Source organism: Protopterus annectens, chromosome 14.part0 (assembly GCF_019279795.1).
Source record: "Protopterus annectens isolate FY-2018-M chromosome 14.part0, PAN1.0, whole genome shotgun sequence".
In the NCBI taxonomy this organism is placed as follows: Eukaryota; Metazoa; Chordata; order Ceratodontiformes; family Protopteridae; genus Protopterus; species Protopterus annectens.
The window spans coordinates 780,329,869-780,352,368 of record NC_056748.1 but is presented as its reverse complement, the minus strand read 5'-3'; the positions used below and the strand labels follow the sequence as shown (position 1 = coordinate 780,352,368).

Here is a 22,500-nt window from a genome sequence, read left to right as displayed (position 1 = left end):
ATCAAAACAGTATACAACATATTGGTATATTTTAAAAAGTAATAGAGTTTTGCAGATATTATTCCCAATTCTACTCAATGCCATTTATCACAAGTGCAAAATACTGCAGTAGGTGTTACCTACACACAAAAGGATGATGGCAGTGAAACATATTTCTAGCTCAACTACACTGCTAAAATGTTTTACTTACTGAATTTGTTCACAATGTGAAATTGAAAAGTTATCGAAAATAGATATGTGTGCCATTTTATTTTTTTTAAATAAAAAAGTAATTAGTAAGCAAAATCATAATGTTTAAAAGAAAAGAAATATATTAGTAAGTGAAAGCAAGATGTTTATTTTCTTAAAGTTTAAGTATGTGTTGCTGAGAATTGCTTTCTTTCTTTATACACATTTTTATGTATCAAGCTTTGAAGTGTTAAATGTAAACATTGTTTTTTATTTGCTATACCATGGGATCTTTAATATCTGACTAAGCTCCCTCCAAGCCATTAGACAGAACCTTGGTAGAATGTCTCATCTGAAGTACATCATCCTAGGAGATCAGCACCTCTTAATGCTGCCAGCAGTGTCAGAAATAGAACACAAATCTAAGTACCCAGTGCCATGACAGAACCCTCAGTCTTACTTGTTGTCTATGTGACAACACTCACTAAGTGCATTACTGCCTTTTTTTTTTTTTGTAACAGGTAGTACATGGAGTCTCACCGATCATGACCCACTATGTGTTCTCAACATGAATGCCATGATTCACCTCTCCTTGACATCCATGTCTTGAATACATAATAAAGAGGTTATGATCAGAGACCTGATCATATCCCACTATGTTTTCACAATCTGTAATATTGTATTTCTTAACCCTCTCCCTCTCACTTTTTAACTCAGACATAGTCATGAAAATCTTGGAACTTGAGATCTCAATATTTTTTTGTTTATATTTGCTGGTCATTCATCATAGAAAACAGCTGATTAAAGTGGTCATTTTATTTAACTATCATAATGTAGATGTGTTAACTCAAAGGCTAGAAATATATTTTTGTACTTACTGTGTGCCCAGTAGTGAGATTTCTGTACCTGCTTTAAATGTTTTCACCACTCCCTCCGTCTCTCTCTGTCTTGTCATTGTTGTCTCTGGCACATTTTTGTTTACACATATAACATAGTTATGTACATATACATGTTTATATGTTTTAAATACAGGACCTCTAAGGTACTACTACATGCATACTTTTATGATTAAAAAATGTTGAACCACTTTAGGGAATGGCATTTGAAACTTGAATATGAAATGATTGTGACATTTCAAAATGTAATAATTAATTTAACTTTGATCTATGAATATCAAAACATAAGCGAATCCTGATCACTTTTGGCCTAACTTTAAATGTAGAATTGCAATGTGTTTTGTCTGTTACTTTTAGGCTTGATGCTTCAGACCTGCTGGACTCAACACCAACTGCTCTCTGAACAGCACATTGTTCCTAACGATACTCAACCACAAGACATTATTCTAAGGTTTCTGAATGCCACATTTTACTAGTGAACTTTGGTTAGCCCCATTGTCTTTTGAAGATGGATCTTGAATTCTACTACTACTCCTGGCAGTATATTCTCTGCATGCTCCATAAAAGTGAGCTATAAACTGAATGACTAATTTTTCAAAATAAAGGGATACAATACTAAAGTTCTTTAAAAGCAGGCCAGATTTTCCACCCTGTAAGAGTCACTTAGCTGGTCAGTGTTTCTTGATTTTGACTCAGTCCAATATAAGCAGGCTATATGGAATTTTAAACACTGTAATGACATTTTGTACATTGGAAATGGATCTGATGAAGTATTGTCAAAAGTGCTTACATTAACTAAAGTGTTTTATATATATATATATATATATATATATATATATATATATATATATATATATATAATTTTTTTAAAGCTCTTTCATGATATCTTTTACCATGTGGAAATACCCCTAGGCATGTATATGGTCCCAGATTGGTCCAATAACCTTATATGCTAATCTTCCTAAAATTTTGAACCAATCATGGTTTGTTAAATTCTACTCAATCATATGTTTATTATAGCCAAACATGTTATGTTTATTACAGCCAGTCAGAACCCACCTCCTCGACTCACTCCTTTACATTGAGTTGTCTAAGTATATAACTCACGACTGTTGTAACTTGTAATCACAATAAGTGCTCATCCATCTGATGAACAAAAGATCTGCTGAATAAAAATATAAGGAATCCTGAGCTTTATTCTGATAGCTGGGAAAATCAAGACATAGTAGACTGCACTCAAGGTAAGATCAGGTAGCCCAGGTCAGAAGTCTATTGCTCTGGAACACCCATGAGGAATGTTTTCCTTGCAAAAGTCCTTCTTAAGAGGTGGGGGAGGTTGGACACAATGAGTCCCCAACCCCAGTGTTCTATCTTACTATTCCAGTACTACAAATGTTTTCACTTCTACCTGTACAATAAGCAGTAACATAATGTGAAATAAGGGTACTGGAGGTTAGCATAAATAGCAATATCAAATAATTTTAAAATTCAGCATATAAATATCATTTACTGTTAAAATCCAGTATCTCATGATATTACATGGTGTTATTAATGAATGAGTTGATTATAATGAATAATAACCAGTTCATACAATAAAGAGATTAAATATGTGCTTAAATAATACATCTGATTGTGAAGATGTATTTCTTTAGCAAGAAAATGCATCAGGCTTAGTACAAAATGGAATATCAGTGAGGGAAAATTGAGCTTTTGAAAGTCTTTTACAAAACAACATCTCAATTCCCGTAACTTCCAATGCTGGAATACATCTTGGTATACAGAAATTGTCATTTGATTGTTTCAGTCTCTGGAGAATCAACAAAAATATTCATTATGCTGCCCTTCCATTTTTGCTGTTGCTTCAGAGTCTACACTCGACCTTTCCGACAGAAGTCTATTAGATTCTTCAAGAGTATGACTAGTTAAGAATTCTTCATCCCCTGCTGCTTTGGCTATGGGTCCAGGAGAAAGACTTTCAAATGTCACATATGGGTCTTCAGTATTCTTTGGCTCTCTTCTAAGAAGCTTTTTGCAATGCCTTTTTAGTGCACCACAACAAACAACAAGGGTCAGTGGCACTGCTATGACACAAGCTACACTGATCACAACCACATTAATGAGTTTCTGGGTCCCACCAGCAGTAACAGCTTCATCAGTTGAAAAAATTGCACAATTTTCCTTTTTAGGAATCAGTCCTTTACCACATACACATGCAATATACTTTGTCTTTGGCTCTAATCCCTCAATTTTGATTATTGTCTTGCCTGGATCTCCAGTGATCTTATTCATATTTCTTTCTCCAAAAACAGCATAAAGAACATTGAATATGGTGGTATTTTTGCCATATGGGGACTTCCATGCAAGTGTAATACTATGTTCAGTATCCCCAATTACTTTTACAGAGCGAATCAGATTTTCCTGCTCCTGCTGATTAGAAGTGGGGTTAAGTGTACTCTTGTACCCGCCTGGATGCATCTCATTGACTGTAGCCATCTTAGGCATTGCATTGCTTTTACTCATATTAGATAGTTCAGCTTTCTTTTGGTTCCCAGCCTGGTCACTTTCTGGATCTTCATTACCATACATTTGATAGGACTGTACCTCTGTTGAAGATGTGGTTGAGGCAGGAATAATGTACTGAGTAAATAGTTTTTCATTGTAGGCTGCAGCTTCCAAGCCGTTTACTCCATTGCTCCATGTTGTTTTAAGAAGTGGCCGATTTGGATCTTCTGTTATGAGGTTGTCCGTTATAATTAGTGAAACATATGCATCTGTTGTTCCAAGAAAGTTCTTTGCTTTGCATATGTATTCTCCAGAATCAATATAGGAAACGGCAGGCAGGCCTAATACAGACCATCTCATTCCATCACCAGAAATTTCCTGATGCACTAAAAATAAATAAAAACAAAATAAAATATAAACAGAATTATTGTTACACATAATAAAAGTAACTATAACACAAATTTGATTTATTATACAGGACTTTGATATGTGGAAACACTTTTAAACAGTTCAGCTTTCTCTGATGTATTTATTTTGCTGTCCTAACCTAATTTGTTTTTGTAATTATGCATCATAATCTTCAAGTCAACATCCTCAGATAAAAACTACCATTGGTAGTTTGTTTGCAAAATGATAAATATTTTGAATTCTTTCTCATCAGGTCATGCTGGAGAGAGAGCTACATCTCTCAAAGACTGACACCTCCCTGGAACAAGCCCCCAAGTCACGTGAAACAGACCCCCTTCTATCCTGCTTCAAACGCAACCTAGTCAATGGATGGATGACCGCAAATTCACACCTGGGGTGGTGCCCATGTCCCTCCTGTACAGAGAAAGTTGGTATTAACTACCATAGACCCTTACCTCTGCAAACTTCATTCACCTAACCGTGGACAATTATGGCAACTCAGGATAAATATGGCTAGGCTTATAAGGGCTCTAGGGCTGTTAGCCTAGTAACCTTTTATGAACCTATGAATCTGTTTACTTATGTTGGGAGCATTGTTTCTTTGTTTCTTCTTACTGTATTAAGGGAACTTTGACTAAATACATGAGATGTGATTTTCAGATAGTGATAGAAGCTTTACCTTTTGCAGCCTGTAGAAACAGACATGACATTTCTCAGTTATTAATAGAGAAATCTTGGTACCAAAGTCCCCACTCCCCACTACCATTACCGTCATACAAAAAATGCTGCCACGTGTCACAGACAAAATGTGCAAATGCATTTAACAATACTGTTAGTAATGTGGACATGAGCAAAGCTTGCACAGACTGTGAGCAAGTGTGCAACTTGTGATATTTATTGAACAAGTGGAACATTTTTTCTGTCCCCAGTGTCTTTATTTAGGTACACTAATATAGGCAAAACAACCTCATTTGCAGTTCTATATAGTGTGTCACTTTATGAGTAGGTTTCAGTTAGAGGGCTTCTCTTTAAAAAATACATTTGCAAACAATATCATAAGCATTATCCATAACAAATAAGTGTAATGTTAACATGCCTGTTCATTATGTTTACAGTCACCAGACAAGGAGGAAATTAAATAAAGTTCCTAGACTTTATTTTCTGCTACTTAAAACAACTAATGTTCTTTGACTCATTCACAGGTGCACTCAATGAACGACTTAGTGACACTCATCATGGTAATTCAATGTACTGTCTGCTGTGTGACAATGCTAGTAATGTGCCAGTGTGTAACTAGGCATTTGTTGTTGTTTCAGTTTTTTTTATATTTTGTGGAGGTATGATTTTCTTAAAAACCCAAGGTTTGTCACTTCTTTGGAAATGCAGTCTTTTCCCGTGCTTTCAATGTTATATAAACACTGACCGTTGTGGAATAAAACATTGCAGGAACAAAACAAAAAGCAAGAGTTTCAAGTTTTTATTAAAATAATGTAACATTACTTAATTATTAAAATTAATATTATAGCAAAATCACATTTATATTGAAGCTATCGTGTATAGTCTGTCATTCACAAAGTTTAAATCATATGTTCATAAGCTCACTGCAATAGAAAATTCCTGCTGAGAATTTTAAGATAATGCTCCATTACATAAAACACCTTTTGAACAGTTGTCTGCTAATAAGAAATATGACAGATATATAGACAGTGCATCTAAACTAAGTCTATATGTTAATGAATCAATGGTGACTTATAACTACTGAATTAGTTTTTTGATAATCTGCTTGCTTTCCTCTGCAAAGACCATGGGTCTGAAAAGGCCCACGGCAGATGGTAGATGGGTTAACGAGATGGCACTAATTCAGGAAACTGAAGAGATATTACTGAACATCATGTGCATGTAGGTACAGGTATGGAGTGTGACAGCAATATTAATGCCTATTTAAAGATGCATTCAGGTCCTCTGAGAGGGATAAGGAGTCATCCATCAGTGGACTGAATGTCCTTCAGTTATACCCCTCAAACAGCAAAGACCTCCCACATTCCATTGCTCTACATCCCATAATCTGAAACCTAGGCCCAAGGAAAAATGAGGAGCAATTAAGTACATGGACAAGTGGGTGTTCACTGCAGCATTCTGGGATTCTCCTAATCAACATGGAGTGCAAGTCACAGACGTGGGGTGACCTGTACAGGGTAGGTGCACTGAATCTTGACAGCAAAGCAGCCTCCACGATGCAAAAACTAGAAAGCAACAAAGTGGTAGAAGACATACATAACTAGCTGCATTTTGTTTCCCACAGACCACATGCAGATGAGATCTTGACCATGCATAATATCCAGATCATTATTCAAAAGTGTGACCAGGTATGCCATGGTGTAAAAATTCACTTTGGTGAGGGGCAACATTTTGACAAATTCAAAGTAAGTAAGGGTCCATATAAATGAAACAACATGGTTATAAATGAGCTAGGAAATTAAGTAATTATGTCCACAGTAATATATGTTTGCTAATTACAAGTTGTCTAGGAAAAGGGTCCAGAATGAACATTTTAATATATCTGTTCAAAGGTATATACTATGATAATGACCTCTAGGGCCCTTATAGGCCATGTAACTCAAATGTGATCCTCAAATTTGATTTATATAGGGGTTGATTTACTGACTGCCTCTGTCCATCAAAGCAACAGGGGTGAATTTCTGATTACCCATCCATTGGTACACGTTGCACTTAAAGGGAGGTAAGGAGGAACTCTGCTTCAACTAAATGGGGAGCCGCCTGTTCCAGAGAATGAGAATTCCCTAGGAAACACATCTGTCTCTCTAACATGTCCTATTTATATCACAAGCAAAATTTAGGTCTTTTATTCAAGCAATTCTGATGCTGTTTGGTTTGCAGATGTCCACGATGTTCATCAAAACAGGGTCCAGGGATGCCTTGTACTCCAGGCAAAGATCAGCTCTCAGAAATCTGCATGATACCGAGTAAAGAGATGGGGCTTTTGAGGTGATCAACGTAGGATATTGTGTTTTCTCCCTGTGTTCCTTTTGTAAGGAATCATTGTGGACATTCCACATGCTTCATGTCTGGTCAGGTATATAGTGAAGGGGGCATTAGACTGTATGATAGGTCTGATGAGGGCTGAGTACAGTGGTACAATGACCTCTCTGGACTTGCATGCCTAGCTCTTGCTTATTAAGTTGACCAACATAGAAGGATTTTCTTACTACCTTGGACACATATCTACATGAGTTCCCTGTTTGCTGACTAATAAATCAACTTTTAGAGGAGTTTACTTTAGATGTAGTTACCTAGAGTGGACGACTTCCTAAAAGCTACTAATAATGCATTTCTTGGTATTGAGTTTTAAGCCATGGCTTTGGCAACAAGCATCTGTCTGTAGTAGACCTTCTCCAGAAGGGTATTCTCATCATGTGGGGATTCAATGACTGTCCCAGTCTGCAATAATCTGCAAACTTGGTTAGCCAGAGGCCTTTGACATCAGCTTTGATATCCGAGAAGTAGATGCCAAAGAGGAATGGGCCTGCCACAGAGCCCTGGGGGACTCCACTGGTTACTGGCCTCTTTGTGGAGGTGAACTCACTGATTCTAGCCTCCTGAGTCCTATCATTGAGCCAGGTAGTGATCCAGTTTGTTATAAAGGGGTTTATACCTAGTTCTGTAACTTTATTAACAATGCCTGAATGGGATATTGTATCAAATGCTTTAACCAGATCTAGGTAGGCAGTATGCAGTTTTCCCCCTCATCCACTGCCTTAGTGACTTTTTCAAAGTAGTCCACCAGATTCAGTAAGCATAAACTTCCTTTAACAAAGTCAGACTAGGACAGATCCAGTGTCTGGAGGTCTCTGAGGTCCTTGTTGAGAGTTTCCATGAGAATTCTTTCCATGGCTTTGCAAGTAAGACTAGTCAGAATAACAGACATGCAGTTTGCGGGATCTGTTGAAAGTCCTCCTTTATGAAGGGGATGACTGTCACAGTCCCGCATTCATGTGGCACAAATCCTGTTCTAAGACTATAGTTAAATAATGATCCCAGGGATCATTATAAGTCTTATTTTAGACTGTCCAGGAGGCATCCTGGAATGTTACTGGGGCCTAATGAGGCTGTGTTCTTGGCTTTAGTGATCACAGCCAGTACATACTCTCAAGTAGTAATCAGAAGGGTTGTGTTTGAAAGTATTTTTTGGGGGAGGATGGTTGAGGGTGAGAGGTGGGTAAAGTTGGAACTGAAGTTGTCCTCTAATAAATTCACTATATTGCCAGGCTCTGGGACTGTGGCACCATTAACCACCAGATCAGCACATTGCTGTTTGCTGCTCTTGAGGTTTCTAACATAGCTGAAAAAGATCTTATGGTTATCTCCTTCACCTGGGAAACTATCATAACCTAAACGTTGGTTTAGCTTAACCTAGTATGCTGTATTTTAATTAAAATATTTGCAAGAAAATCCAGTACTGTTCTTTTGGGAATGGGCAACAACATGAAAGTGGTTTACAATACAATTATGACATTTCCATTTTTACAATCCTGCTTCCATTTGTGCAGCTGTATCCTATTTATCAATGTGTACTTGCAGTGCAGCATTCCAATGTAGTCGTATAACTGTACCCATATACCATGGTTTTCAGTAGTACAGACTTATGATGCGATCATGTAATCATATTCATACATCATTGCAGCAGTGCAGTTCTGTCATTCTTACTATAACACTGTACCACAGTCAGGGTAATGCTGCTAGACTGGTACATGCACACAGGTATCGTCTGCAGGACTGAAGTCCCCAGTGCAGGATGGAGGTGACCATGCCATGATGCTGCTGTCCCAAGTTGCGAATGCATGAAGCACAGATTTCTATAAAGTAGGCCCATGCCATGCAGCTGATCTGGGGAAGTAGAAAAGACATCCGTGCATTGGGAGAGCTATTTGGCTCCATGCTAATAAACAAAATGTTTAAAATAAAGAGTAGTAGGACTAATAAAAATATAAGGAGATCACATCTCACCTGTCCCATTTAACTGCTGTCCATCGGCTCTTCTCCAGCTAAGCTCTGGAATTGGAACACCAGTGGTACCACATCGTAGCAGAACAGTGCTGCCCAGTGAAGTCTTCAGTTTGGTCACAGAAGTATAAACAACAGGACTTTGACATCTTCTTAACTCAACTTGACTAAATAAGGCTCCTGTGAGACTCGGAGGAGTTAAGCATCTTAATCGAGGTTCTATTAATGCTACAAAAGGTAAGTGAAGTTTTAGGAAGTATGCAAGTTCATACAGTCTGCAGTCACAATTCCAAGGATTATCTTGCAGACCTGTCAAGACAAAGGGTTACAAAAATCAGTTAAACAATATGCTACACTTGGCAAGACTTAAGGTCGAACAATGCTATATTGATTAACAATTTTATATGTAGTTTGCAGACTGCTGTGTTGCAAAAATATTATGGAGTTACTTTGATGAAAAAGATACACAAGTACAAAAACAAATGAATTACAGAATCTAAGAAGCAAAAAGCACTTAGACATTTCTACTAGAAGTGTTTGTGATGTTTCACCACATAATGAAAGTTTGTCTGTTATTCCGATACTGATATTTGTTTACAATTATTCGCATTTATTTGAAGCGTATATACATTTCTTAATTTTAAAATATATTTCTAGTTTTTGAACAGTCTTGCTGTTCTAGCCATACAAAAATTGTCATTAAAATGTTGGTATGGTAATATAATATTCTGTCCCATCTCTCAGCTTTTAATTCTTCTCTTTCCAATCACTTTATACAATCTATTAATTGTAAAAGCTCTGTGATCACTTATTAAACTCCCTCTTATACTTTGTAATGAACATCACATTATCTAACAATATTTATCTAATTGCTTCACTTATTTAGTCTTCATTTCAGTGATCAAGCTTCTTCACAACCTAGCTTTCTAAGGTTTCCCTGTAGACTGAATCTATAATGATCTTACTCTTAAACTTCCCTGTTTATGGTCAGTGTATTATATTTATACTTATTTCTGTATGATAATATATATATCATATATGATAATATATTTTATATGATAATTCTGCACATATGTTTATTTGCTCAAAGGTAAATACTAGGCTACCAGTCTGTAGACTATTGCAAGAGTAGCCAATAACCAGCAATCGGAATCAAACCCTGTGCCTTGGTTCTGTGAGGTAACGACTTTTAACTATTACACCAATATCATCCTGTGTCCGATTTGCTATTTTATAAAGTCTGTCTGTTTATTCAACTTCAATCATCTGTGTACTTTATGTTTCTCTTTTACCCAGGATATGGATGTAAAATGTTTTGGACCATTTTATCTAAACAGTTACTAAATTAAATTAAAATTTGCTGAAGTCCTAAAATATATTTTCTGCCTGTCATTGGCCTTGTGGACAACCTGGCCCTTTTTCTACCAGAGGGAATAGAATATAATTTCTCTTACGTTTCCATGAAGCTCAGAAGACTAGTAAAGTAGCAAGATGAGGATAACATAAAGCCAACAGATCTGCATAGGTTCATGGGTAGTTACTTGCCATGCAATCCATGAGAGCACTGAGGAATATTCTACTTCTTTTGGCTTTTCCCGGTTAGGGGTCACCAAAGTGGATCACCTGTCCGCTCATGATTGGCAGTGGAATTTTACAGTATCAGGTTGCCAGCCCGGCACCCAACCTTCCACAGAAGGCACTCATGCCTAGGGCCAATTTAGAGTGTCCAATCCACCTACAGCATGTCTTTGGTATGTGGCAGGAAACCGGAGCACCCGGAGGAAACCCACATGACCACAAGGAGGACATGCAGACTCCACACAAAAGGCACCCCAGCTGAGGATCTTGCTGTGAGGCAGCAGCTCAATTTTCTCAAGTGCCCCAGAGCATTGACTAGTTAAGTGACTTACTCAAAATCACACTGTAGGCTAGTGGAGACTGAAGAAATCAAACCCTGGACTACAGGAAGTATGTTGTAGATGCCATTGACTTAACATTCTATGCTAACTCCTTCCTCCAAGTTGAAGGCTTCAGCACTACAAGCTACTTAAACAGTGTGAAGACCAATAATCACCAAAGCAAAAAGATTAAATGTAGTAACATAATTACAAATCTAGCAGCCATTATAAACTTTGGAAATTTATGAATGATCTGTTGAAAGTAGTAAAACAGTGCCAGCCAAGACCAGTAAACATAGTTATTTTTCTCTCTGTCATACTTGTGATACTGTGACTGTTTTACTTCACATGTGGGCAACAATGACATGGACATAGTTTGAATTTGACCTTTAGTTCTTCTGTCCTCTATCAACAACAGATTGTCTTAACCCTGACAAAAAGCTTAATTTTCATATTAAATTTTCTTGTACTTAGAAGGTCTGAAAAGCTGCCTCTCACCTCTGTGCCTCCAGCATGTCTCCTCAATATCCTCCCTGTAAAACGTCCTCCAGCATGTCTCCTCAATATCCCCCTGTAAAAGGTGAACAGGCTCCACCTCATCATTCCACTTCCATGCATACCAGCTCCTGCAGGTGTATGAGGCTACTCTCAAACTTGAAGTGCCTAGGCTGCACTCAGGCCTTTATCCGTATACTCAGACAGCCTATTGCCTGTAATACATTTCTAGAATGTATTAAACTCAGAATTTTTTTCTTCACAATTAGATTTGTGTATGTGCAGTGGTATATATTATATTATATTACATCTGATGGCACAACAACAGAACAAACATATCTAGCTTTCTTTAAATGCAATCAACATTCTACCATCCCTGCTTTCTTGTCTTCTTCCTCCCCTTTTCTCCTTCTGAATGATGATGTGTCTTTTCTCTCTAGCACCCATTATGGCAGTCTGTCCTATGGATTCACAATTTTCTCCATGAAAAGTGATTTTGTAGATACAAAGAGTAGTTGGTCTCTACAATAGGTGACCTCTGCCTGTTCCTCTCTCTGCTGTCCTTATTGGACAGGATGATCAAATCCTTTCAGATCTTCCAGAAATGATCTTATGCACCAAAATCAAGTCCCTTTCTGTCTCTTTTGGGCTCATGTAAGAATATTTCTAGCTCCTCTAGTCTCTGGAATTTTCATTTCTCCCCAGTCCCATATCGGCATCTAGTGGTTCTCCTTTGGACTTATTTCTTCAACCTGATATTCTCCTTATTGTACAGCCTCAAGACTGTATGCCATATTCAAGATGTGGATTGACTAGGCCACAGTATAGTACAAGTACTGCCTCTTTGCTTATGAGGTTTATACCCATGAGGATACACCTTAGAAATCTGTTAGATACTACTGCAGTCCTAACACTCTGTTCCTGGTGTTCCAGTCCAGGTGCGGTAAACAGTCCAAAACACTTTACCTGCACCACTGCCAACAGTTCCACTGTGATACTTCACAGCAGTGTTGTTGTGACTAGTTGCAGTATGTTGCATTTATCTGCACTGTACATTGTCACTTTTCAGACCACCACATCATCTTTTTCCTGTCCTTCCTTAGACTCTTTCCACATCCTGTACTGTTGCCATTAAATGAGTGTTATCCTTGAAAAGGCTCATTTTGGTCTCTTTCCTCACATTTATGTCTGAATTGGACATATTTACAAATAGGAGATCCATAACTGATCCCAATTGCAGTACATTCAAATTTAGTTCATAAACCAGATTGCTAACCCCCTTAATAACTTCCTTTAACTTACTAATATCAATCTCAGTATATGTATCCATGTCATTTTATAATCCATTTATAGCATCAGAATAAAATACTTTGTCCATCACAACTATTGCACTAACTCTTATCGGCATTTTTAATAACAGTATCTTGGTAATGGATTAGAGAGTCAAGTGCCATTTTTTCAGATGCAAATAAGTTGTATTAACTTTTCTGTTAGTATAACTGGTCCATAAATAAGGAGTCATTTTCATACAAAAAAGTATGATAAAGTGTGATAAGAGACTTTGGGACACAGGTGGACAGTAGTCTATCCTTTGATAATCACCACAGTAGTCAGGATCAGGAAATCCTTCTACATGGCACACTTCATCACAAAAGGTTTCTCATCCAGGAAAAAAGAGGTCATTGTCCCTCTCTACTCGTCACTCATTAGACCCATTATAGAATACAGCTCCCCTTTTGGTATGTACTTCACAAGACATCTACAACAACTGGAAAGGCCGCAGAAATACTTCACAAAGAGGATTACCAGCCTCAAACAGATGCCCTACGCAGACCGTCTCAAAAAACTCCAGCTTTACTTTCTCGCATATCGCCTACTCAGACGTGATCTCTGCTTAACATACAAAGCTATGTCAAACCCAGAGCTGTTGGACATGCTCCACTTAAGGAAATCCCAATCCCTCTGAACTACACGCTCTAGGGACCTAAACCTTGTCACCACAATAAACAGAACATGCTAGAGGGATAGATTCCTGTCCCAGAGACTTCCCATACTCTGGAACAAACTACCTATCTATATCAAACAAAGCTCCTCATTAGCACTCTTCAAGAAAAATCTTGATGATTGGATGGGAGATAGGAAATTCACCCCAGGGATTACTTCTGTGGCTCTGCCCGACAGGGGCACAGGAAAATAATTTTCTTGGGTGGCGAAAGCCAGGGTACCTTTTTTGGCTAGGCTTATATTGCCCCTAGGGTCAATAGCATAGGACCTACCTATGAAATAAGCATTTTGAAAAGCTTGTATAGTGTTTATTCTTAACTGGAATACTACTAATTGTTTTTTTAAATGAATCATAGTTCACTGTACTTTCCAGAAAAATCTACTTCAAATTAAGTTGTCGAATGAACAACTTTAACTGCATTAAGCATTCTGAAAGATCATCATTAGCAGCTGTTATAAATGTCATAGCTTTACTTAGTACTGAAAGTTCAGTATTAGAGATGCGATAGCTAGAAATGTTATCAACTACTTTATGTGGTAATTTGTGAACGTCATGTCATCGGACCTTGTTGTCCTCTTACTATTCCATTTTCTTCTCCTGCTCATGCTTCTTGGTTGTCTCCTGGACAGAGGTGCCTTCTTCAATAAAGTGGGAAAGTCCTAAAGATCCAAAGCTGTGATTAAATTTGCATCTACTGCTACAGCTGGGTTCCAAACTTGGAATCTCCAAAAGCGTGTGACCATGCAGCTTAGTAGACTAATACTTTTAAAACAAAAAATGCCCACATAGTGCAACAGTCTCAGGTGACTACCAATATTCCATTTAAAACATTTGATCATTACTAAAACACTGCAAGCCAATGTAAGTCACAAACGATGCACTTTAATATAAATCTCAAACAAATCCCAGGCCAACAAACTAAAACGTAATTGATCTGGGAGTGAATACATTAGTGATAAATTAATAGTGAATGATGTTCAACATTAAACCAAGGTCTAAAAAGTTCATATTCACTACACCAAATAATTTTGTATGCATATATAAAATAACAACAGTTACACATAAAATAAATGTATATAGCTTGAAGTGTTTAAAACATCCTAGACAACATTCTATATAAATGTTAGTAATAGTAAAAGCTTATAGTCTAGTAAATAATTTTAACAGCTGGAACTACTGAAATTTGTTCATTAAGACCAGGAGGGTTTGAAGCATTGAGCTTTAACTGCCAACTGCATTAAGCTTCAATTGTTTTCTTGGCTTGGGGTTGGAGGGAACAAAGCATATGACTTGTTTAATTTAATATATAATTTGAGCTTTATGGCTGATTGGGGTTCTTATGAAGTCCTAGAATGTTTTAAGGATGAAAGTGCTTAATCTTATGATCTGCTTTGTTCAAGATTTGTATTAAAGTATATTGTTTGTGACTTACATTGATTTGTGGCATTTTAATAATTGAATTGTTTTAAATGGAATATTGGCAGTTGTCTGAGGCTGTTGCACAATGTTGGCTGTTTTATTTTAAAAGCGTTGGTCTACTAAGCTGCACAGCCACACGTTTTTGCAGATTCCCGGATTGTATGTGATTTGAGCATGACAGTGTTTCCCCGGCGGCTTTCTACCATGGATTCTCCTATCCACTGCATTCTATCTACACTGCCTAGTAGTTCAATGACAGCAGTGAGTTATGAAAAAGATTTCCCATTACAGGGGAATCTTACTCAATTAATAGCAATGTTGGTGCAACAATATCTCCACTTGAATACTTTGGAGAAAATGGTTTCTCAAACTTCCCCCTCCAGTTGGAGTGGTACATCCCAGGGTACGTAAGAGGATCTAAGAAGTATTTTTCTTTTAAGCTAGATGGGAACTGGGTAGTGGTTGCAAATGTGAATGAAACAACTGGAAGAGTTAGTTTACGGAATGAGTCTGAAATTTCTAAAGAACAATTCAAAAACCTTAATGACTGGTTCCACCAAGATCTTGAATTTAATAACTGCAATTCTGACAAGAGAACATTTATTCAGGAAGGGAACTTGGCAACGCAGATTGAAACATTAGAAAAAAGACATAAAGGTACATAATTTACAGCTGGATAACTGGTTTCTTGCAAAACGTTTGAATGCCAGAAGAGAGCCAAAATGACTGAGACTGTTTAGATTTCCTGGCAACAGTAAAGAATAAAATTTACTTATTTCAGTGTTTGACTGATATGGTTTTGAGTTGATGAGATTTATTATTAAGTGGAACACTTCACAGATCAATAACTTATTTGAAGAAATTAAAAGACTTAATAATATTATACACAAAGACTTGTTATCTGATTATAAGGACAAATACAATCAAATGTTTCCTAGAATTGATCACAAATATAAACTGATTATAGAGATGAAAAAGTTGTTGAAGGAATATAATGATTATAGGAACAGGAGATCATATTGTTATTTAAAAAATGCTCAGATATTTGAAGGGGACACAACACATATTAACACACAAGCAGGAGATCGACGTTAATGTAGTACATGAAGTTAACTCTGAACAGGTTCCCCAGTCATTTTCTTCTGAGTTGGATGTGGATAATAGTGAAGAATTGCCACCTCTTCCCTGTAAGTTAGAAAGTTTATCTAATGAACACCAAGTTGATTTTTTTTCAGAAGTTCCCCCTTTACACTCACTAAACTCAATTGGGGGGACCAAAAACTGGGGGAGAGGAAAATCAAGAAGAAAATACAATTAAAAGAAAAGCACTCCGACTCAGATGGACAGACTGAAATAAAAATTACAAGAGGAGGAAAATTATTAGTTTTAAAGGGTGCAATGCATTTAATTACACCAATTAGGAAATTACTGGTGGACATTTTTTCACTCTTTAATAAAGGTTTTAAATTTGTCACCAATAGACCAGTACAGATTCCTGATTTAATAATGTAACTGAAAATATTTACTCAGAAAATTAATCTTTCTATAAAATTCCATGAGGAAAAAAGGGGAACAATTTAAATAAAGACACATGTAAAAATCAAAGTACTTTTAATCCACCTCTAAACACAACAGCTACTTTTGAAAAATGGTGCAAAAGAGATTTTTATGAATTAAATAAATCTAGAGCTTACACTGGAACTTTAATAAGGAAGACAGGGAGATTTTGAAATCTCTGTGTAGTAATAGCCAATGCAGAGTAATGAAACCCTACAATGGTGAGGAAGTGGTATTGATGGACAAGACTGATTATTTAAGTAAAATTTTCAATGTATTACAGGACACTAACATATACATGATAGTGTCAAAAAATGAAATTTGTATAGCTTATAGGAAAATTGATTTATTTTTAAAGGATTCTCTCATACAGGGGATTATATCCTTTGAAATTTACAACCTCTTACTGTTGAAAAATCTACTGACACCAGCCTTATTTGAAATTCCTAAAGTTCATAAGGACTACTTGGATCCCCCCTATAGATTGACTGTAGCAGCACAGGGCTTAAAAAACTTACCCAGTAGCTATCTTTGTGTAGTAAATTTATTTTTGAGTAAACCCCATGAAATAGGACTTGAGTTCTTCCACTCAGCATTACTTGAGCTCACTGAACGTGATTATTATGGAGTTAATTCTTTATAATAACTACATCTACTTTTAAGGAGAATATTTTAGGCAGATACAGTGGGTGGCAATGGGCAAAGTGTGTGCCCCATTATATGCTAATTTACTCATGTATATGTGGGAGAAGAAATTCATTCTAAATTCCATATACAGTGACAGTTGGAAAATGTATCCAAGTTACCTGGATGCCATCTTTATTATTTGGATTAATGTTGAGACACACATTACTGAATTTATAAATTACATAAATAGTACTACAGATCTCTTAAGGTCTGCTTATCAACACAGTTTAAAAAATAACTATTTAGATGTCACTATCTTTTTGAATAAAAACTTTAAAAGTTTTGAATCAACTATCTACAGAAAAGAAACCTTTTCCAACACCTATCTGGATTTTTGAACTGCCACCCCCCCACACACACTATAAGAGAAATGTCTCTAACGAACAACTAGTGAGGGCAACTAGAATGTGCTCCAATGCTGATTTATTTCAAATGAATTGGAAAATAAAAATACTGGCGTGTTCTTGGTAAGAGGCTATCTCTCACTTGCTTCAAAAAAATAGGGGATGAAATGTTAACAGTATGGGGAATAAAATTCAAGGCCTTATTGGGACTGGAGAAAGGTATAGAAAAAAGACTGAGTATATAAAATGTAATTAGTGAAAAGCTGTTTCAGTAATTCTCTGGTTATTAAGTTCAAAAACAACAACAAACAGGTTCAGAACATTGTGTATAACAATTGAAAATAGACTGGTTTATTTAAACTAGTAGGGGCAAAATTACTTTTTACCTGAAAGACTGGGAGAAACCTTATAGGATTATTAGAAAAAGGAGATAGATGCTATAGTAATTCTCTTGTATCAGGCACCCATAGTTGTGGAGCATGTAATCAATGTCCCTTTATATTATAAAAAAAACTGGATTAGTTTAATTGGTAGTCACCTGAGGCCATTGCACTATGTGGGACTTTTTGTTTTAAAAGTCTGGGTTCCAAACTGCTGATACCACCACTAAATATTTGATAGGTTCTTGTGCTACAGCAGTTTCATTTTCATGTGGACTAATGTGTTCAGAGTCATTAACTGTATTTCTATATTCTGACTTAAACAAAGAGAAGACATTACCACTTTTAAAGTCTTCCATATCCATTTTAAGTTTGCATTTCTTAAAGATAATCAAATGTTGCTCAAATGCTACTATCCATTTTATAGTCACATCATAGTCAATACGAACAAAATGAAAATGTTCACATATTGTGAACTCTGATTGGAGACCTTGATTTGCTGTTTCAAGTTATTTTCAGTTGGTTCGAAAAACGTATTCATTAAAGGCAAATAGTCTCTGCTTGCCTTCATATTCAACAATTGCCATTTCCTTAATAGTTGTGGAGGTAAATTTCCATATGTTGGCATTTTTTAAATCTGTAATCCAAACTGAACCAAGTTCATCTTTAAATATGCATCAAAACTCAGCCTCTACCACTGAAATTCCTTTAAGGACTGCAACTTGTTCTCCAGTTGTTTAAATCTTGCAATGGTATTAGTCATGTTAATGGTAGTTTTGTATTACATCCACTCCACTTAATGGATTTTCTTTGACCTCCAGTAATTGTAGCAGTTTATGAGAGCAGAAGAAGGAATGATATAGTTAACAACATGGAAAGTGCCAAATATTACTGGATCAAGTAATGAGAGAGGATATGTAAACAAAGTTAGTATTATACCTGTGTTAAAACAGAAATCATTGCACTAAATGGATGATTGCATATAATTAATTTTGTTGAAATGCATTTTATATGGGATGGATTTTGATTAATACTGCATATTTGATTAGGCTTTGGGACTAATAAGTTTTATTTTACGTACCAATGATGAGAACAGGATGATGTCATGTGATGTATATAACTGTTTTAAAGGGCAGCACATACATGTTTTAAAAGCTTTACCTGATGAAGCGTGTATGTGAAAGCTATAAGCCTGTTTGTTTTACTAACGTCTATTGCATTCCTCCTTGGTGATTTGATTTCACTTGTACTTTGTAGGAGTTCTTAGTCAAAAAGTTCTACTGCATTCTTCAGAAATAAGTTCAATGCTACATTAATTCGGAACAGTTGTCCTCTAAAATTAGAAGGGTTGCAGTACTTGCAAAATGTCCAAATTGGTTTCCTGGAAGAAATTACTCTTGGCAATTTTTCAAAGAGCACTGTCTGCAATGGGTAGGATTCTCTTTGCAGTTATGACAGCAAAACATTTTTGCTTGTATGATTTCCTTTAGAACTCACATTTTAAATGTCAGTTTCCTGCTTTACAGAATCACTCTTCTATAGAAAATATTATGCAGAATAACATAACATAGCACAGAAGTTAAGCTCTGCCAGTGTTTGAAATCAGCAGTTTTGGTTCCCTAGGCTTGTTTGTGTACCTAAAAATAGCAAAAAAAAAATGCTGATTTTTTTTTTTACATCTCTGCAACGTCTTTAGTAAAATAAACAGTGACAGAGTTTTGTAAAGTTATCCCACAATTGACTTTGTACATTCACCAAACTATATGTAAACATACACCAATCGAATTGTTTGGTCTAGAACCTACAGCCAACTTCTCAAGTTGTTCTAGCAGCCTCTATTGCCAGGGTGTATCACATTCCTTTACTTAAAGATAAATAAACTTTATCCAGCCATCCCCTATAGAGTGCTTCAGCTTTCTGCTCATTGCCTTTTCACCTTTCATTCAGAAGGCAGCGAGTAGATAGCATAGTGGACAGCTGTGGACTGCTACAGAGGATCAGTCATGGTAACATGAGCTACGTATTTTGCTCATTTTAAAAGTTGTCTTTGCTTTCTGGCTGTTGCGGGGGTGTAAAATATAGTTGAAACTGTCCCTGACATTGTCTCATGTTTTCATCGGTGCCTTTAAAAGTTTCCCTTTTACTGTTTGATCATTGTTAAAATCTGCTTTCACAGGACTAGTGTGTATTCCTATGACATTTGTTGGGATTTTCAGTATCTGACTGTGAAACAAAACTAAAACTGTCCTTGATTTAACAGAATTCTCCTGACTTTGCCTTATATTTTGGTCTGTGCCTCATAAAATTTGTGTTCCCATGGAAATCATTCAAGACTGCAGGTAATAAATGGGGGATGGGCTGCCTGGGGATGAAAACAACATACTCTCTAGTTGTTTGCTCATTCCAGATTTTATTTAAATCATGGTTGTCTTGTCTTAAGAGAAGGTGGTAACTGTTTCCTTAGTGTGCTTAAATCATCTAACTAGTGCATCTCATTATGTGTGTATTTGTATGAAATATAGTGGAATATTTAATATCTGATGAATGCGGGATAGGAAATTGAAATTGTCCCTGATTTCTCAGCATGTCACTAGCTTTGCTTTATATATTTTTTTGAATGTGCCTCATAAAATGTGCGGTTTGGGGGCAAACCACTGAGAAATACTCACAGCAAATGGGGTGAGGGAGACTAGCTTTGGATGAAAATAACTTACCCTCTTATTGTTTGTTAATTTTCAAGTCTAGCTATACAGTACTACTAAACATTTGAATGGAATACATTGGAATATTTATTTTCTTACAAATATTTGTGTAAAGCAAAGTTGAAACAGTCATTGATTTCATAGAATGTCACTAATTTTGCCTTATGGTTTTGGTCATGTATCATAAAATTTGAAGTTTTTTTGGCAAATAATTTAGGATTGTAGTCACTAAATGATGACAGACATTTGCTTTTCCAGACATCATATCCCTAAGAAAATGCATGACATTCCAGATACTGCTTTTCTAACAAATTACTACTTATACAAGACCAATATTAAAAGAACGCTTTTGCTAAAGAATTTTTGTCACTCATTTTATGTGTTTGTCCCTGATTCTTGAAATCAGGTTGAAAGATATTTTAGCAAAGTCAGATGAGGTTTAAGTGAATTAAATGAGATGAGAGAACTGATCACAAATTTTTCATTCTAAGCTTGGGTAGGAGAAGAGAGATGCATATTTCAGCAAAAAAAACAAGATAATAAAGAGATTACATGGTAGTTGTATCTTGCTCAACAAAGTGGCAATAACTGTGCTGGGTGGGAGTGGGGGCAGTTTGTGTATGAAAGCAACTTACCATCTGGTTGTTTGATCAGTTATCCATCTGGTTTTGCTGTATTAATGAACAGTTCTGTGAAATAAGTTGGAATACTTGTGGCTATTGTTTAGGTCAAACAAAACTGACATTAAATAGATTTAGACCGTTCCTGATTTCACAGAATGCACCAGATTTTGCAAATATTTCTGGTCTGCAACTCATTAAAATTTATGGCTTCTAGAAAATCACTGAGGATAATAGTCTTTAAATAATGAAATAGATTTAAGATTTAGGCTTCACATCCTTCAGAAAATGGATGATAATGCAAAAAATTTATTCTAGCTACATTCTAAGAATATGACAAATATATAAATCTCTCCCTGATTCTGGGTCTTTGCCTCTTATTATTTTTGATGTGCCCTCAATTCCTGTGTTAAGAAGTTGAAAAACATTAGCTTATAACACACTCATATAAGGTGTATAGTAATGGCAAAATGGCTATAATAGCTGGCTGGGGATATCTGTGGATGGAAGTAACTTATTGTCATGTTTACTCAGTTTACACAGTCTGGTTTTGCAGGACTTGTGTGCATTTGTGTGAAATGTTTTATTTTTACAATTGTCAGAAATCTGAGGTATACACAGCCAACAATGGGGCTGTAATTACTCTGTGAATGAGAACGAATGACTTTGGCTGACATGATAGGGTTAAACAGTGAAAAATATGACTTTGCAGGACTAGTATGCATTTGTGTAACGCAGGATGGAATACTTTACTATGGCAATTTTTCATCACAATCAGAAATGTGAGATGTATACAGTAATTGTGTGCAACTAACAGATACAAACACCTGTAGAGTATAATGATAGCAGTTTAAATGGACTTACAACAGAGGTAAATTCAAAAGAACGTGAGCATTTATATGTGGTCCACAAACGTGTGTGTGTGTGGGTCCATGTTCCAAGTTGCACTTAATCTACTACTGACCATGAGTTAGGTGAGGCAGAAGTCAAAAAAACTACTCATATGTGCTAATCCTAATCCTACAAATCAATTAAAAAAAAACTTGGGCTCAAATGAAGTCCAATGAATGTGTGTGTGTGTGTGTGTGTGTGTGTGTGTGTGTGTGTGTGTGTGTGTGTGTGTGTGTGTGTGTGTGTGTGTGTGTGTGTGTGTTTGTCTGCATAGGTGGTCTCATGGAGGTGGGTAGGTAGGGAATTGAGAGTATGGACATGCTCTTGTATGTGGGTGAATGGGCAAGTGTGTCCTTAAGTCTGATCAGATTCTTTTTGGGGATTTGATTAATGCTAGGTGGAAAGGTGTGTGTGTGCAACTCTCTCTTAGTTTGAGTGAGTATGTGCATGTCTGCAATTGCATGAATGTAATACAGTGACTGCATATAGGTGTGTGTGTGTGTCCA

At 36.3% G+C, this 22,500-nt stretch overlaps 1 protein-coding gene across 1 annotated transcript in view; it reads right to left on the bottom strand.

Moving 5' to 3' along the window:
* Positions 1-2,623: 2,623 nt before the first annotated feature.
* Positions 2,624-22,500, bottom strand: part of LRIT1 (leucine rich repeat, Ig-like and transmembrane domains 1) — a 123,244-nt gene continuing 103,367 nt past the window's right edge. The window contains exons 3-4 of the mRNA XM_044055620.1: positions 9,000-9,305; positions 2,624-3,952 (exon numbers count right to left, since the gene is read on the bottom strand). Coding sequence (XP_043911555.1) covers positions 2,880-3,952; positions 9,000-9,305 — 1,379 coding nt within the window. The 3' untranslated portion in view covers positions 2,624-2,879. The remainder of the gene's footprint in view (positions 3,953-8,999; positions 9,306-22,500) is intronic.